General features: G+C 39.3%; 1 protein-coding gene across 1 annotated transcript in view; it reads left to right on the forward strand.

The window, feature by feature from the left end:
• The first annotated feature begins 2734 nt into the window (after positions 1-2734).
• Positions 2735-20236, forward strand: part of LOC128685389 (uncharacterized) — a 92023-nt gene continuing 74521 nt past the window's right edge. The window contains exons 1-3 of the mRNA XM_070093104.1: positions 2735-2965; positions 6033-6121; positions 9940-10059. Coding sequence (XP_069949205.1) covers positions 2808-2965; positions 6033-6121; positions 9940-10059 — 367 coding nt within the window. The 5' untranslated portion in view covers positions 2735-2807. The remainder of the gene's footprint in view (positions 2966-6032; positions 6122-9939; positions 10060-20236) is intronic.

The following is a 20236-nucleotide window of genomic DNA, read 5'->3' on the forward strand; positions in this document are numbered from 1 at the left end:
TTCACAGAAATTCTAAAATAAAGATTGTTCTTATTTTTAGTGATGCACTTTGGAAATATTCCAAATATTTTGGGATTTGTGGAAGTGAAGGGCAGATATTTTGCAAAAGTCTAAGAACTAACAAACTTTGCTTTTTTGTGGAATGAAGATAAGATATTTAGAGGAAAGTGCAACACCATCAAATCGTATTAGCATTGTTCTCTGGGTACCAAGTGCCCAAACAACCTTACGTCGTGCCATATGGGGCTACCCTCCTGCCAAATGGCATTTTCACTAAATCGTTCTTCTTTCAGTTGTTTGGATTATCTTATTGACAAATATTTACAGAAAATAGAGAAAATACTTCGTCTTGTGCACCAACAATGAAAGAAATCTGACAGAAAAAAATAAATAGTAGTTCTACCTTCCCTTAATCCCCAAGAATATAAATGTGCATAAACCATTTTCAACTTGAATTACTCGAGCTCCATTCTTTTTTTAGAAGTTTTAAATATTAAGGTGAACCAAAGATTTAAATTCAAAATATTCAGAAAACCAATAAATAACTGCTCTTATGTGCACTATTATTCTTCATATTATGACAGAGTTAAATATTGTGTCTTCATGTTTTTGAGAGCTCTGCGCAGCCCAGTGTTCATAAATGAGGAAATAATTATTTATAAAATAGCACATGATCTAACATACTCCCAAAAATTAACAAATCTTTTAATACTATCTGAAGTACATTTTACAATTTAAAAAAGGGCAAAGAAACATATTCAACAAAGAATATGTTGCCTCTACCTTACCATGAAAACTTTCTTGATATACCTTCTCTAAGTTGTATTTAAAAATCTTGATATAGTAAAAAGAATTGGATTAAGAATTTCCCAAAAAATGCTGATAATTATGTGAATAAGATTCCCTGTAAAATTGCAATAAAGTTTATGATCAATGAAAGGACTGGGAAAGTGGCTAGACAACCGTACTTCTAATTTTTACTATTATTTAAATTGTCTTTATACAGGATTTTATTATTACGGATTTGGTAGGTATTTCCTTGTCAAATGTTGCGTTTTCAATTTTTTTTTTCCATCTACGACAATGAAATCGAAAATCATGTTAAAAACATGTCTGTCCCTTCGTGCTATTTCAAAACACTTCCGTAAAAGATTTTCATTGTTGTTTTCTTAATTTCCAGTTAAACTGCATGATGGTTCTCTCCATGTACTTTGGGTGAGTGTCACTTTAACTGATGGATTTTGTACTTAAACATTTAGTTTACATTATATATTTATGTGAAAGATATGATGTTTTTACTGAACCTGTGTAGGCAACACTGTCTCCACCTTAAAAGACAACGGTTATTCTGACTAATGAAGGAATATTATATGCAGCTTAACCTGTCCTCTAACTTGTGCTAAGGTTGCTGCATGATCAGAGAGAAATCTCAAGATGTAATGGAGCTGTAGCTCAACTTCAAGAGCAGAGAGTTACAATTCAACACTGCCTAAGAGATCCAGTTGGAGAAAACCTTTAAGCCCAGAAGCATTATCTCAACACTCAAGAAGCCTAGAAACCACAGCATTAAACAGTATTTGTAAATCTATGGTTCCCAAACTTGTGTTGATGGTGCATCAATTTCGACGTCTTGTATTATGGACTGCCACTAATACTGAGTTTAGGGGCTACAACGAATAATTTTTATTTCTATAACGCAAGCAATCTACCTATAAACACAAAAAGAATTATTTCCGGTATTTTTGAGGAGAGGGAGAGAGATAAGCAACAAAATATTTTTTTTTTTGTTGTTGGTAGAATGTAACAGGTTTGTTATACGCCGAGCAAGTGCTTGTGGCATGTCGGTTCAATGTAAATAGTTCCTGGGTTTTCTTACATTAGATCAGAATAAGTTAGGATGGTTGCAGTAGTCAACAGGGATCTTTTTCTACATACTTCTTGAGACAAAAAAAAAAAAAAGACCAAAATTATTTTTTTTCAATTTCCGTTGCACATACAAACCGTTATTCCACACTTACCATTATAAATTTTCACGAAACTCAATGGAGCCCCAAAACTCAATATTTACCTCAACAACAAACCCTTTTGTGCAAATGCGAAAGTAACTTTCTACTACTAATATCTGAGATAAAGGTACGCAGAGAGAACAATATACTAACTTGGTTGTGCAACGACATGGATCCTACAGTGTTTACAGTCATGTGACTGAGCAGCTGGACTATTACACTGGAGACCAAACACGCAGTTTACACTAGCTTTTTTTTTTTGTTTTATGTGGGAGCACTAAGCTCCTAGAGATGAGAGGCAGAATCGATTCATGGAGATATATTTATCCTGTAAAAAGATTTGCAGCAAATTATGATTAATCTCTTTGTTTTAAAGTTTTAAAATTATTTTAAGTTTTTAATGGTAATAGTAAAATATCCGGTGTCGATAAATGTATTTAATTTTCAAAGTTCACATTATTCTAGTAAAATTCAGTGATTTTCATAACATTCTAAACTATATTTTACAGTACCTGAAGTCTCTGACTTGCAGTAATTTAATGAAATATTTTTGTCCATGTTCTCTTCAGGATTCTACTACTGTTTCTGGCCGTCCATATCATCCACATTGTGTATCAGGATTATTACACCAACATTCCTTTCCTCATAGAACAAGATAATCTCTCCTCTCGTACTGATATCCAAGCAGACTTTAAAGTTACCTTGCAATTTGCTACAACGATACTTCCGCACCTGAAAGGAAATGAAACAAAAACTACCTATAAAGTCCCTGAGAGATGCGAGTGTAAAGTGGAGAAGTTTATGGGCCAGGACACAATAGAACAGCTGGACTTGTCGTTACCTTGGCTCGACACAACAACAAAAGAATACTTGATCAACCACCACCCGAACTTACCTGTAAATTTCCTCTATAAAGCCACCAGGGAAGGCGGGTGCAGCCTATTACCTTTCCTCAGCAGGTATGTAACTGTTAATGGTGAATGATGGGAATTTTATTGTCACGATTTACGCTTTGCAAAGTATAACTTAGTGACATAGCAGTGGCAGGATAACATTTTTATGGATATTTGTGGCAATTTAATGAATTCTAAAGTTATATTTCATAATTTCTGAGCTACCGGTTAGTTGTCCCTATGTGCTTGTAATAATTATTGCAGGTGAACAAAAAGATGTATCTTGTTTTAAACAGGAAAATGTATAGGAAAATAGGAAGAACGAGACAGAGTACACAAAAGGTAAAAATAATATTGTAAAGAAGCAAGATATGTACAAAAAGAGAAGAGGTAGAGGAGTAATGGATGGAAAGAAAACCATGTTAAAGTAACAAGTAGGAGAGAAATGCAAAGAAATAATCATGGGAGTGTAAGAAGTAAGAGCAGAAGGAAAGTAAAGGAAATTACTATAAGTAGGACATGGCGAACTCTAGCTCAAGTTAGAGTTCATCACCGCCACGCTGGCAGTGATGAACTCTAACTCGTCTGTGAAAACTTGCATTTGTGGTCACAGTGGTGCCTATGCTAACTGTGGAAAATACTGTATATATTTTCCAGAAATACAGTAGTTATATGTAAATAGATGGCCATACTGTATTTAATAAAATTTATGTTATCAAAAATGGGAAGCTGCGCCTGCGCAGGACACTCGCCATTGTTGTTTTGAATTGAGAGTAACAGACATTAGAAATGGGAAGAATTTTTCGTGCTCTAGAGGTTAAAATTGGGCTGACACCTCTCAAACAGGAGGCGAAATTGTTGGATGTGCATTCCTGCATAACTTGAGATATCAGGCGACAAGACAGAACAACTCCAGGCACCTCAGATAAGCTGCCTAATTTATGTTTAAATTCTGGCCAGTAAATTTTTCATAAATGTAGGCAAAAAGGGGGGGATGTCCTGTACATGACACATTAATCTCCAGTCAAATTGGTGAGTGATATTAAGATATATTTTCCTTCTGTTATGTAAATTGTGTATATACATAATCCTTTATTAATATACAGTCCACAAATTTATATATTTACCAGAATTCCTGGTGATGTATCTTTTATTTATAATTAATAGGTCCAGAGCAACTTGTGGATATGACAGTGGTAGGTATCGAAGGGGGACATTTTTTGCGACCTAGGTGTCCCAAATTCCTACTTGTCTAACTGATAAATAATAATCTTTGTTCATTTACTGTTATGTACATAATGATACATTCAGCTAAATGCAATTTTCCACACTAACCTTCCTATGGTATATAAATATAAATAATTGGATCTTATTGTAGCCAGCTGGCCCAGTCGCTTACGCACTGGTCTGGAGTTTTACGACTCGCTGCGGATTCAATTCCCACCCATACCGTGGTTTGTTTACAAACTATTCTGGAAAAATACCCTGACTTTGTTCACTGTAAATAAAGTTAATATTTGCATTAATTAATAACTCGTTACAACTTTTAGCGGGTGTAGACATGTGAATGGTTCATTACCTTTGTCAAAACTTTCCAACCCTCGACCCATTATGTACCACTGTAATCTTTTTGACTACCGCCTACATTATTATTATAATCAAAAAGAAGCGCTAAACCATAAGGGCTATACAGCGCACTATCGCCTACAGGATGGGTACGGGGGTGCATAATAGATATTAAACTAACTCGAGCGCAAAGATTAATTCCATATAGGTGTAGGCTGTGTAGGTTTCCATTTATTAATACTGATTTACTGTGATGCAAATGGTGCACTCGGTGGAGGGGTGAATGTAAGTACAGTGCCAGAAGACCAGAGTACAAACAGCTGCAACTGGATGACCGTAATGCTGCGTGAATTCAGCTAGAGTTTAGCCATTAAATTGTTTATCACAAGAACGATGATCATCGTTTTCGGAAAGTATGAAATGAGATTTGTTGACCAACAAAAGTCGTAGCTAAGGACAATTTTTTTTTTATTAAATCAAAAGCAGAATTTAGCCGGAGTGTACAGAACTTTCCACACGTTCCAGGGCTGAAGACAAACTGACGGTAGCTAGGACAGGATAAAACTGGGATGTTTTTGTTGTCAATGCGAGTGGCTCTGACAATTTCACAGGAAACAGACGCAAGTGTGGCTCTCGTAAGAGAAAGCAGTAGTTTGTCACTGTGATTTAGGAAATACTATGAATATGGTAATAAACTAAGGTAGTAAAAAAAGTTACTAGCCTTATGACTGTAACAGTTTCCTCCAGCCGTCGTCCGAGTGGTCCCTCGAGGAAATTTTATAACTGTCGCTGAATTAATTTTGAATTGCTTCCGAGTTAGATAATAAATATTTTATCATTATCAGTGAGAAGTATTTTGCTTGGTTGCTCATCAGAGAGACCCAGCCAGGTTAGGTAACCTTCCAGAGAAAACTCCAGAACTACATCCGTCTGATGTTTAGATCACAAGTGCCTGTTTCCTAGCATCAACGAGTTAATAATATAATAATATATTTATTTACTACAAGTACATGTACAAGGTATACAGACCTAGCTGACATCAATGCCATACTACATAGAAAGCTCCTTGTTATGCTGAGCATTTCGGGCAAATTGGGTCAGTTTTGTCCCATGATGCGACCCACACTAGTCGACTAACACACATGTACCCATTTTACTGATGGGTGAACATTAACGGTGTAAGGGAACACGTCCCATGTTTTCACCCCTTCTCCAGGAATCGAACCCGGACCCCTCACCGTGTGAAGCGAGAGCTTTTGCTACCAGGTACCTGACAGTTGCATTAATTAGAGGTTTAATTAGCAAATGTGAATTTTAGAGCCCCAAGTAGCGCTAAATACGACAACTGACAACTTCCACCTAATTTGTTTATAAAACATTATATAAAACTTGACCTTCTACTAACACAGATGCTTTGGTTTAACTAATGTACAGATAAAAACATAATTCATGATCTAAAAAATCTGAAAATATAATGGATTAACTACAAATGTGATGTAAAATTCTCAGTAACACTTCACCCGCCACTACCAACATCATTCAAGCTAACACTGACGTTTTCTTTCAGCATTCAGTGGGTGAACATTTACTGGCAGAAAATGCGACTGAACAAAACAGCCATTTTACTCTACTCAGCCTTTTACGACCCCAACCCAGGTGAGTAAAAGTGCCTCACAGGTGAGGATATGTGATAAATACACTACAGCTGTTGTTATATCTATATTTGTGAGTGTTGGTTATTTATGGTATGCAATGGCGAAAAGTAAATGACTACTTATCGGTTTGACTGTGTGATACACCAGTAATATAACACGTCTCTGACACAGCAACTTCATACTCATCTGCTTGGAAGTTTGTACATCGCTAATCTAACGATGTTGGTTTGTTGTTTGTGTAGTTTATTCCTTGTAAGAGCCAGTGCAACCAAACCCTGTGTTCCCTTATACCTGGGAAGAGGTATTAGGCTACACGGGATTCCAAAATTTTAATTTGGCGGGCCGGTGTCCCTCGAGATAGGGGCAATGTTTGTTGCACTATGTTGCACACTATATTGAAATGCTTTTAAATCATATTTCAAAAAATTATATACATCGTTCCAAAATTTTAATTTGGGATGGCACTGCTGAGGGCATTATTTCATTGTATTAGGTTGAATGGGAAATATTTTCAAAACTTTCTTATTTTAATTTGACAAAAGAAAGTACTATTCCAAAATTGAATTTGGGAGGAAGTTTCTCTTTCCATGGGTGTGAAGCTCCCCCCGCATCTGTTTTTAACAGATGCGGGGGTGTCCTCCACACCTGCCTCCTGACAAGACAGATGTAGGGGTGTCCTCAACACCTGCCTCCTGACAAGACAGGCATAGGGGTGTCCTCCACACCTGCCTCCTGACAAGAGAGGTGTAGGGGTCCTCCACACCTTCCTCCTGACAAGAGAGGTGTAGGGGTGTCCTCCACACCTGCCTCCTGACAAGACAGGTGTAGGAGTGTCCTTCACACCTGCCTTCTGACACGACAGGTATGGGCGGGTTTCACATGGGTGTGAAATTCCTTAAAGACAAATGTGGGGGAAGGGTATCCTCCACACCTGCCTCCTGACAAGACAGGTGCAGGTGGATGTCTCTCCACACACCTGTCTCCTGACAAGACAGGTGTTGGGTTATCCTCCACACTGCCTCCTGACAAGACAGGTGCAGGCGGATATCTCTCCACTCCTGCCTCCTGACAATACAATTGTAGGGGTATCCTCCATACCTGCCTCCTGACAAGACAGGTATATGGATGACTCCACACCTGCTTCCTGACAAGACAGGTGGGAGCAGATGCCTCTCCACACCTGCCTCCTGACAAGACAGATACGGGCGGATCTCTCTCCACACCTGCCTCCTGAGAAGACAGGTACGCATGAATGTGTCTCTACACCTGCCTCCTGACAAGACAGATGCAGGCAGATGTGTCTCCACACCTGCCTCCTGACAATACAAGCATAGGGGGTGTCCTCCACACCTGCTTCCTCACAAGACAGGTGTATGGGTGTCCTGCACACCTGCCTCCTGACAAGACTGGAGCTGAACACTTCTCCATGCTGAGTGACTGACCTCAAAAATTATTTCTCCAAGGTTGATGGACTGATTACATTACCCACGCCTGCTGCCTCTGTATTTGACTAAAGAAGACTACTGTATAGGCGAAACGTCAATAAAGGCGAATCAACAATAAAGATAAACAACTGCTGCACATGTGTCTTACCCATTAAACAGCAAGGCCACTTTTGATGCAATGTCATCATTGTCAGGAGGCAGGTGTGGAGGACACCTATACAATGTCATCAGTGTCAGGAGGCAGGTGTGGAGGACACCCATACAATGTCATCAGTGTCAGGAGGCAGGTGTGGAGGACACCCATACAATGTCATCATTGTCAGGAGGCAGGTGTGGAGGACACCCATACAATGTCATCAGTGTCAGTGTCAGGAGGCAGGTGTGGAGGACACCCATACAATGTCATCAGTGTCAGTGTCAGGAGGCAGGTGTGGAGAACACCCATACAATGTCATCAGTATCAGTGTCAGGAGGCAGGTGTGGAGAACACCCATACAATGTCATCAGTATCAGTGTCAGGAGGCAGGTGTGGAGGACACCCATACAATGTCATCAGTATCAGTGTCAGGAGGCAGGTGTGGAGAACACCCATACAATGTCATCAGTATCAGTGTCAGGAGGCAGGTGTGGAGAACACCCATACAATGTCATCAGTATCAGTGTCAGGAGGCAGGTGTGGAGAACACCCATACAATGTCATCAGTATCAGTGTCAGGAGGCAGGTGTGGAGAACACCCATACAATGTCATCAGTGTCAGGAGGCAGGTGTGGAGGACACCCATACAATGTCATCAGTGTCAGGAGGCAGGTGTGGAGAACACCCATACAATGTCATCAGTATCAGTGTCAGGAGGCAGGTGTGGAGGACACCCATACAATGTCATCAGTGTCAGTGTCAGGAGGCAGGTGTGGAGGACACCCATACAATGTCATCAGTGTCAGGAGGCAGGTGTGGAGGACACCCATACAATGTCATCAGTATCAGTGTCAGGAGGCAGGTGTGGAGGACACCCATACAATGTCATCAGTGTCAGTGTCAGGAGGCAGGTGTGGAGGACACCCATACAATGTCATCAGTGTCAGGAGGCAGGTGTGGAGAACACCCATACAATGTCATCAGTATCAGTGTCAGGAGGCAGGTGTGGAGGACACCCATACAATGTCATCAGTGTCAGTGTCAGGAGGCAGGTGTGGAGAACACCCATACAATGTCATCAGTATCAGTGTCAGGAGGCAGGTGTGGAGAACACCCATACAATGTCATCAGTATCAGTGTCAGGAGGCAGGTGTGGAGAACACCCATACAATGTCATCAGTATCAGTGTCAGGAGGCAGGTGTGGAGAACACCCATACAATGTCATCAGTATCAGTGTCAGGAGGCAGGTGTGGAGAACACCCATACAATGTCATCAGTGTCAGGAGGCAGGTGTGGAGGACACCCATACAATGTCATCAGTATCAGTGTCAGGAGGCAGGTGTGGAGGACACCCATACAATGTCATCAGTGTCAGTGTCAGGAGGCAGGTGTGGAGGACACCCATACAATGTCATCAGTGTCAGGAGGCAGGTGTGGAGAACACCCATACAATGTCATCAGTATCAGTGTCAGGAGGCAGGTGTGGAGGACACCCATACAATGTCATCAGTGTCAGTGTCAGGAGGCAGGTGTGGAGAACACCCATACAATGTCATCAGTATCAGTGTCAGGAGGCAGGTGTGGAGAACACCCATACAATGTCAGTGCTTACATCAAATGGGAAACATTTAAATGATCTATAAGTTGGTAAATCTTGAAACATGTCTGTTGTAGTCTGTACTAACATTCTGCAACTGTTGAACATTTCGATCACTGATGAACATCTTTCTTCATGAGACGTTTCACTTGTGTAGCAGGTTTTTTTTTTTCACTTTTTTCTCCCTACCGGAGAGAATGGAGGTAATTCTAAGGTGTTGAGTCGCTCAGCCTAGACACAGAGTTATTTCCAACAGCTAAATATCGTATTCCAACTCTGCAATTTGTATCATTAATTGGTCATCAAGGAATCTACTAAAATTGCTCTGCCATCTGCTAGTAGATCGCTATCGACTATTAGGGTACCACTGACCTCAGTGTTGCATACGTCTCTTTATTCCTAAAGTTATGTTGTCTCAATATGAAGGCAGAACAGGAAATGGTATGAACAAACCATACAACAAACAAAGGGACACAGCGTATACATACAAGTACTACACAGAGGTTAAAACATAAAATAAGTCGAATTAATTCATGCCATCCGGTCAAAAGATTTGGATCCAAGACCTTTCTCAGTCTCCATCAACTCCAATAGGGTAATTAAATCACACACACACTAAAGTGTATATTACCTGGTGCAGGAGGAAAGCCGTGTGTGAGGTTGCTGGGAGTCACCAGAAGCACCAAGCCTCCCGCTGTCTGGTGTCACCTATGGTTCAGCACACAACAACCGCCAGTCGTCACCAGGATCACCATCATTGGTAGGTAACACTCGCTTTCTCTTGCCACTGGGTGTTGCTAACCAAGGCAATATTTCTGCTGTGTAATATTCGTGGGGAGTCAGATTAATCAGTAGTGGTTGCTGACTGCTAGGTGAAGCATATGTCCTTAGTTTGGCAAGTTCTGTTCCTCTGTAAGATTTGCTGTTAATTAGTGAATTTGATTGTATTGACCGTTGATGCCAACTGTACGTAGCCAGACTAGATTTGGCGATCAAATACAAGGACTAAAAACTACTCTAAGCCATATTTATTCTTATATATTAGCTACTAATTCCTGTATTCTTATGTCTGAATAAATGCATTACTAGGGGAACTATAACTCCCTTGGGTCCATTTTGAAAGCCTTTCTTGTAATGAAAGTGCCATAAAAATCATGAAAATGGAATTTTTTATATTAAAAGTTGCCTTGATAATATGTGGCACCATTATAGCAAAATTATTCAAAAAAATGTTGCTGATTCTAATAAAAGTCCATGTGAGGAAACTTAGGGCAAACGGAATAGGAGGAGAAATTTTCTCCTGGGTAGAGGCATGGCTGACAAATAGACAGCAGAAAGTTTGCATAAATGGGGAGAAATCAGAATGGGGGCACGTCACAGGCGGTGTTCTGCAGGGGTCAGTGTTGGGCCCGTTGTTGTTCACAATTTACATAAACGACATAGATGAGGGAATAAATAGCGACATAAGCAAATTTGCTGGTGACACCAAAATAGGCCGTCCAGTTCATTCTAATGAAGACACTAGAGCACTCCAGGATGATTTGAATAGACTTATGCAATGGTCGGAGAAGTGGCAGATGCAGTTTAATGTAGACAAATGCAAAGTTCTAAATGTTGGACAGGTAAATAACCATGCCACATATAAACTAAATAATGTAGATCTTAATACTACTGATTGCGAAAAGGATTTAGGAGTTCTGGTTAGCAGTAACCTAAAACCAAGACAACAGTGCATTAGTGTTCGCAATAAAGCTAACAGAATTCTTGGCTTCATATCTAGAAGTACAAATAATAGAAGTCCTCAGGTTGTTCTTCAACTCTGTATATCCTTGGTTAGGCCTCATTTAGACTATGCTGCTCAGTTCTGCTCACCGTATTACAGAATGGATATAAATGCTCTGGAAAACGTACAGAGGAGGATGACAAAGATGATCTCATGTATCAGAAATCTTCCCTATGAGGATAGACTGAGGCCCCTGAATCTGCACTCTCTAGAAAGGCGTGGAATTAGGGGGGATATGATCGAGGTGTATAAATGGAAAACAGGAATAAATAAAGGGGATGTAAATAGTGTGCTGAAAATTTCCAGCCAAGACAGGACTCGCAGCAATGGTTTCGAGTTGGAAAAATTCAGATTCAGGAAGGATATAGGAAAGCACTGGTTTGGTAATAGAGTTGTGGATGAGTGGAACAAACTCCCGAGTACAGTTATTGAGGCTAAAACGTTGTGTAATTTTAAAAATAGGTTAGATAAATACATGAGTGGGTGTGGGTGGGTGTGAGTTGGACCTGACTAGCTTGTGCTGCTGGGTCTGGTACAGTGCTCCATCCTTGAGTGGGGACGACCAGACTGGGTGGGTCATTGGGATAATCTGGGGGGTGGGTCATTGGTCTAATCCGGGGGGGGGGACATGGACCTGCTCCGCATGGGTCAGTAGGCCTGTTGCAGTGTTCCTTCTTTCTTATGTTCTTATGAACGGAGTTATGGCGCTCGCGCACGCGGAAAAAAATCATAAATATTGAAAAATGAGTTCAGCTTACAGAAAAATAATTTAACAATAGGGCAACACTTTGGTAAATCTCATATCTGTATATTTAGTAACTAAGTAAGCTTATTAAGTAAGTAAGTAAGTTTATTCAGGTATACACAAATACAGTTACATAGAATTATCATACATAGAATTATCATACATAGCAGCATATGTGTAGAGAACCTGGGATAACCCAAAAAAGTCAGACAGAGTGACTTATTTCCATTGGGGTCCTTTTACCTTATTATTATAATATAAAGGTTATAATATTTTCTTATTATTCTACAATGAAGATAACATCTTATTATCATACTAAAAAGACTATCTACTACACGAGGGTCATTAAGACTATCTACAATACGAGGGTCATTACTAGGGATAAGGTAAAATTTACACGTATGTTAACTAAAAAATAGAAAATCATTCCCCTCCCTTTCTGTAGCTATATTCATCAGACACCTTTTGGCACTCTTCTTGAACTGGTTCCTGCTATGACTGGGTTTGACATGTGCGGGTAGTCTGTTCCATTCCTTTATTGCTGTACAATAAAAGGTGTTTGAAGCCTGATGAAATTAGACACATGTGCGGCGTCTGGTTGTCTTTGTTGTGGACGTTTCGCCATCCAGTGGCTGGCTGGATGGCGAAACGTCTACGGTGGGGATGCCCGGGTGTTGTGCGTGTGTCATTTCATCCTGTCGGTATTATATACAATTCTTGTACTACTACTACTACTACCACTACTACTACCTCCACCTCTTCCTGCCTATATATAGCCGTCCTGCTCCTCCCCTGTTAGTGTGACTTTGTCAATGGTCCAAGTCGGACCGAAACGTCGTCGTAAGCTTCTGTCTTTTATGTGCGGGTTATTTGTGTACCTGGCCAATGACTGTGGGTACTACAAAGTTGTGCTCTCTCCCCCTAGTACTATGATTGCTTTGGTTCCCAACCTTGACAAAATTGACAGCAAGATATTCTGGACACTGAGCAATTTTATAAACATGATTTAGCTTCAGTTGTTTTACTCTGTCTTCAACATTCAGCATATCCAACTGCTGTAATTCATCCTGGCCTACATGTTCTCTTGGTCCCAGCCCCAGGATGAATCTTACGATTTTGTTCTGGGTGATTTGCAGTCTATCTTACAGTTTTTTTTGTCAAGGCAGAGTACCATGAAGAGCAAGCGTAATCCATATGGCATTGTATAAGGGCTAGACATAGGGTCCTGCGAGCCTCAGTAGGTAGACACTGTGCTTGTCTATACAGGAACTTCAGTCTGGCATTCGCTTTCTTTACTACACTGTTCCCTATCAATTCTCCTGACATGCATGGGTCAAAGGGGATTCCCAGATATTTTACTGATGAAACCAAAGTGATGGGCTCCCCATTACACTGAACATTAAAATTATTTACCCTTCTCAGTTTATGTTTCGTGCCAAAGAGAATGGCTTCAGTTTTCCCTAGGTGAAATGATAGTTTGTTGTCTACTAACCATTTGCTGCAGGACTCCAGTTCCAGTGTTAAAACATTAGCAATATCTTGTGGGTCTTTACCTGACACTAACAGAGCACTGTCATCTGCATACAGTAGGAATTTGCACTTGACACTGATAGGCATATCATTGACATAACATAAGAATAATAAGGGACCCAGAATACTACCTTGGGGAACTCCACTTGTTATCGGCAGGGGTTCTGATTCCGTTTTGTTGATTTTGGCTATTTGTCTCCTGTTGCTAAGGTAGGACTTAAAAACCAGTCTACAGAACCTATACAGATAGCTTGAAGTTTCTTACATAATATATTGTGGTTGACAGTATCGAAGGCCTTTTGCAGGTCTAAGGTTACCATACCTATGAGGTTCCCCTTTGACATTTCAGTTCTCAGGTAATCCATCAGATTAATTAATAAGGGAGGTGTCGGTTGAGTAGGATCTTCTAAAGCCCGATTGATAGCTATGGAGAATGCTGTTGTCATTAAGGTACTTAACTACTTGAGAATACACCGCCCTCTCCAGAATTTTAGATATTATACTGAGTATACTAACAGGCCTATAGTTGCTTACATCAGACCTATTATTTTTCTTGAAGATAGGAGTAACTCTGGCCTCCTTGAACCCCTCCGGTACGGTATTAGTGGTTATTGATAGATTTATTATGTGAGCAATAGGGATTGACAGTTCAGAAGCACCATCTTTTAGGAACTTAGACGGGATGTTATCAGGGCCTGTGCTCTTAGTTGGGTTTAACCTGCTTAGTTCTTTTTGAATGAAGTCATGAGATACACTTACTAGTTGACAACTGTTTGGGGTTACCCCTTTATTGGTATAGTATGTTTGAAACTTATCAGAGTCTGTGTTAAAGGTATTTGATGCAGCTGGTAGTTTACTTACTAGTGTTGATGCAACAGATGTGTAGTAGGAATTAAAACAATTTGCCACCTTAGATGTTTCGTGGCACACCTCATTATCGATAGTGAGTACTATGTTAGACCTATTCAGGCACAGGTATGTATAAATACAATTACACTAATTATCATATACAGCAGCATATGTTTATTACCTGGGATAACCCCCAAAAAAGTCAGTGATAATGAAATATGGTCTATACAACATTTATTGTGATGACGCCACAATGAGTATATCCTCGCGCATGAAACGATTTTTTCGGTGATTTGTTTCTGATTTTTTAATATTAAAATTAGCATTTGGCATCGTTACATAGTGAGAGGAGCTCGACTTCAAGCTCACTCAGCTCACACACACAGGTCCGGGGGTCAATCACTTGAGTGGAATTTTTTTTATAATTTCTCTAAATTCAGCATGTGTAAATATGAATATAATAACTGCGTATTAAAATGTGATGCTGATCTGAGCCTTCAAAAAATTTTGTGTTAAGGTGTGCAGCGGTCATGGAGTGGTAGAGTTACAGTGAAAATACACACGTGATCTCTGGTCTGTTAGTGGTGTAAAAAAATCCGGCATCATCAAGGCCATAATTGGTTTTTGGCCTGAATTTGTAATAGGAACCTGTGTTAATGTCCCTTGCTGAAGAATTGGGACAGGAAATTTGTGGAACTCCAGAATTGCGTGTGGATGGTGAAAAAATAGGAGACATCACTCACACAAGGAAGTACACTATTGTCCTTTCATTTAGATTTCTCGCTGGCCACTGTAGGTTTCAGTGTGTTAGGTAGGCATTGTGGCATGATCCAACTACAGTAATTAAATGGAAAGCGGTAATACGAATTTCTTTTCTTATAACACTAATGTATTATATATATATTGTACTAATAGTTATATTTTGTGTACTCAGCAAATAAACCAAAATAACATACAGTCCACATAATTTTAATATACCAGAGTAGCTGGTTCTAATATTGTCATTATTAACTAATGTCAGGTCAAGCTTTTTTGTGAGAGTGGTGATGGAGTGGGCATCGAGGGAGTGACAGTTCTGCGACCTAATGTGACTAAATCCCACTTACCTCACCCAAATTACATGTAATAACTCAGGTAACACCCTGTGAACCTCATGCGGGTAATTTCTCACATAATTAACCCTTTGGTCCTAACGAACTCAGATATGTAATCAAAGAGAATTAATTTTATAACTTGATTGAAAGAAATGGATTGTTTGGCTCACATATAAGTGAAAATAAATGAATTAATGGTGTTTGTTTAGTGGATTATAGTTTCCACAATTAGTAACTGAATTTGTAAGCCCAGTGGAGCTGGAATTCTATTTCTTATACATTTGTAATATTAATGGATTTGTGTAATTATATAAATTAATTGCTAAGCCAAGCAAGGCTAGGATTGTAATTGCTATAATTATTAATTTGGTAAGCCCAGTTAGGGCTAGGAGTGATAATTGTGTCTTCTTTCTGAAGATTCCAAAATATAGATTGTATTTACCTAGAAGCAGTTGATTTGTTAGAGGCCACCTATGGTAATCTGGAGCAAAGTAGGCTAGACCTAGTAAATATTGTGATTAAGTTAAAAACTCAGAACACAATTACCATAATTTGCAACAATTTAGGGTCAAATTAGAAAGCACTCTTAAGTCCTTGAGTAATAGGTTTGATTTGGGTGAATTAGACTGGATATTAAGTGCTATCTTACAAAATAAATTGACCAGCAAGACTACAGAGTGGTTGTCTAATAAATACCTCAAAGGATATTTTTCTCTGAAGGAAATAAGATTAGGTCTACAAGAATTAACTGTTCAATTACAGACCAGCCAACCAAATAATTATAAGAATTTAACATATGATGATTCTGATGTATCTTTCAGGTCTAACAAATGGAAAAAATATCCCAAGGTTCATAATCATCATAATTCATCCCATAAAAAGGATTGCATAGGCACATATCAAGTGACTGGAACCAAAAATAAAAGTTCTCCACATCAAATTAAGAGGACTAATTACCTTAATAAGAGTGGCCCGGCTAATAATGGGCAAGTCAAGCAAAAGAGGGATTGTCTTTTTTGCAAGAATTGTAGTACTTATGATTCATGGGATGTTAAGATGGAAAGGTTGGAGGAACTTGACAGATGTATCAGATGTTTAGGTAGTCATAATGTAAAGGATTGCTATGCCAAACTGAATAATTGCTATCAATGCCACAAATGAAGGCATCATAATGTGTAAAGGTTTAAATAATAGTGATAATAATAATAATGTTAACACTGACACAACAGTTACTAATGTAATAATGTTAATGTTGTAATGTTAATAATGAAGGCATAGCTGATGTAACCTTACCCTTGGCGAATGTAGAAATTCGGAATAAGAGGCATAAATTAAAAAATGTAACTCCATTATTGGACCAAGAATCACAACGCACATTCATAAAACGTAGTTGCCTTAATGGTATGAAAGTGCGAAAGGGGGACCCTACAAATTTAAAATTATTTGGTTTTCTGTCAGATAAAAGGGACCAGTTCTATGACACACTGTAAATATCGGCCTGGGCAATGAGAGAAAAATGTATCAATGCAGTTATAGTTGATAGGCTTAGTGAAGCTACTGGAGTAGAATTGGCACCCTCTTGTGTAAATAATGTCTCAGTGGGGTCAAACAATCTTCTAATAGGGAGTAATTATGTTTCATTTGTAAAGGGTATGGTAAGGAAATGTGGTGTTACTCCTCTAAAAACAGCAGGAGGTCATGTAATGTATGGTAGGCTTCCTTGTACTAATAATGAATGACTAGAGGAAACAATACAGTCACTGTCTTACTTATGAAAGAGCGCTCCAGTTTAAATATTCTTCCATAGAGGATGATACTGAGCCAGTGTATAAATTGTGGAAACTGGACAGCATGGGAATCAGTGTAACTAAAGAAATACCAGATGATTCTTTTATTCAGGAACAATACATGAAGAATGTTAAATATGAATCTGGACAATACTGGGTGCGATTCCCGAGGAAGCTGAATCATCCAGAATTGCCTACAAATTATCGAATGGCCTATGGGTAGTTAAAGGATTAGTTGCACTAATTGAGTAAAACACCAGAATTGTTGACTGCATATAATATAATTAATTAATGGCTAAAGAATAAATCCGGAAACCATACCACGGGCGGGGATAGAAACAGCGATCAGAGAGTCTCAAAACTCCAGACCGTCGTGTTAGCCACTGGACCAGCTAGCCACAATAAGATTCGTCCAACTAGGTATATTTCTACACCATAGGAAGGTTAGCATAGGCACCACTGTGACCACTTGCATTTGTGGCCACAGTGGTGCCTATGTTAACCTTCCTATGGTGTAGAAATATACCTAGTTGGACGAATCTTATTGTGGCTAGCTGGTCCAGTGGCTAACGCGACGGTCTGGAGTTTTGAGACTCTCTGACCGCTGGTTCTATCCCAGTCCGTGGTATGGTTTGTTTGCAATCGTGTCATTACGATTTCGTAAGTCAAGTACCTCCTGAGCAGGCAAAAATTTGTGGTCATTACTTACCACATCATGGAGTTAAAAAGGACTAAAACTACTCCCCTGAGAATTGTTTTTAATTGTAGTGCTAGGAGTAGTAAAAATGTACGAAGTTTAAATGATTGTTTAATGACAGGTCCATCGTTGACAGGTCCATCGTTGATAGGTCCATCGTTGATGGAAAAATTAGGAGATATATTGTTAAAATTCAAGGTTAACAATTATGCCTTTATGGCTGACATAAATAAAGCTTTCCTTCGAGTGGGTTTGCAGGAACCAGACCGGTATTGTACCTGTTTCTTGTGGCCTGATAATCGTAGTGACCCACTTAGCCCTCTGAAATCTTTTCGCTTTAGGAGCGTATTATTTGGTGCTACATCCAGTCCGTTCCTGCTTCAAGCGACGATAAATGCACACCTTAAACGTACAGGTAGTCCACTGAGTGAAGTAATGAGTAAATAATTTTATGTGGACAGTTTCCTGGGTGTGACGTCACCTGAAGAGGAACTAATGAGGACATATGAAGAGGCTAATAAAATAGTGCAAAGTGCAAATATGCGTTTGAGGGAATGGAATAGCAATTCATCCAAATTAAAGGACAAAATAAATAATTTACCCCGGAGCTGAAGCACCTAAATGTAGTAATATATTGGGATTAACCTGGGATACTGAAAGAGATTTGTTATTGTTAAAACCTAATAATTATGGTATGCCCAGCAAATTAACAAAGAATGCTTTGATCCATTAGGCATAGTGTCACCCCTTACAATAAAAGGGAAACTGTTGCTACACAAAGCATGGAAACTTAAATGTGCTTGGGATAAAGCCCTTCCTAATGAATTTATTAATAAGAAAGAAGAATTAACAGGGGATTGTGTAAATGTAGCATGTCAAGAAAGTGATAATGTATTACACATTTTTTGTGATGCTTCAAAATTGGCGTATGGAGCAGTCGCTTATATTTAGTGCAATAATTCTATTTCTCTCGTCTTCTCTTAGGCTAAAGTAGCTCCAATTAAAGTGCATACATTGCACCAGTTGGAATTAACAGCCATTTACATAGGTGTCAAATTAGCTAATTATGCAAGAGATAAATTGCAGGAGATAAATATTAGCGACACTGTGATTTGGTCTGGTGAATAAGGTATCCTTACAATGGATTCGTAATGGTAACAATAATATTGTGTATGTTCAAAACAGACTCGCTGAAATTAATCAATACAAGAAAAATATAAGAGCTGGGTCAACATATATTAACATTTAATCATATACCTGGTGATGAGAATCCAGCTGATTTCTTGCCACGAGGTTTGACTTATGATAAATTCGTGGATATTGTATCATGGTTCAAGGGACCAAGATGGTTGGTAAATAAAGGCAATTGGCCTTTACAAAAGGCACAGTAGTAGACGTTTCTTCTGTATGACGTATCAAAGGATGCCGCTGCTTCACACCTCATTGTGAAATCTCACACCTCAGTGCTAACGCTGCTTCAGTTTCCCCCTTCTTTCCAGTTCCTCTTCCAACTAACCCCCCCCCCCCAACCACTTGCGGTCCCGACTCCGAGCTCCCGCTGCGTCTGCTCCCACCCCCTTTTTTTTTGCCCTACCCACTGACTCCACCCCAACCCCCTAAGGACCAATGGAATTGATAGATTTTTCGTGTTGCCATCTTTTCTTCCATTTATTTTTCTGGATGTGTTGCCATCTTTTTTTTTTTCATTTTATTTTTCAAAAATGTTACAAAATTTAATCTGTTTATCCAGTGTTGCCAGATTTACCCACTTTTCGAGAATGTTGCCAAATTTACCCATTTTTCCGGAAATGTTGCCAACTTTTTTCATTTTTCGAATTTTTGAGTTACTCTCCAACTTCTCAGATCAAGTTTTAACCACCTGAACCCCCACCCCTTTTTCCTCAAAATTTTGGGGATTTTTCAATTTTCTTTTTAGTTACCCCTTATAAATTTCTCTCAAGAATAAGAATATAAGAGGTAAGCATTTTGGATTTTGGATTTACCCTCCATTTCCTCGGATCAAGATTTAACTCGATTTTTTCAAAGTTTTGAGTTACCCCTTAAAATTTCTCTCAAGAATAAGTATACAAGTAGTAGGCACATTCACCCCATCCCCCTACGGGGTCAGAAGTTATTCGAGTGGTAGACGCTTTCAATGTTAAGCATAATTGTTGAAGTTCCCCCTATGGGGACAAGTCCTATGACATCGCGAGCAGTCAAGTAAACACAGGTGGGGTGTGACATCACGAGTGACCGCCAAACACATACGTGTCATTTGATAAACACGCCACACTACTGCACCACGTTTATATATCCTCCAGGTCCCAGGTATTGGAGGCTCGCCCTCCATGGGGTCTCTTTTCAGTCAATGATAGATACCTTCAGCACTAATATTATAATAACTCCATTCAGATTTCAATAAACCTAACTCTCCTTTTCCTATTATCATACA

Source organism: Cherax quadricarinatus, chromosome 41 (genome assembly GCF_038502225.1).
Source record: "Cherax quadricarinatus isolate ZL_2023a chromosome 41, ASM3850222v1, whole genome shotgun sequence".
In the NCBI taxonomy this organism is placed as follows: Eukaryota; Metazoa; Arthropoda; class Malacostraca; order Decapoda; family Parastacidae; genus Cherax; species Cherax quadricarinatus.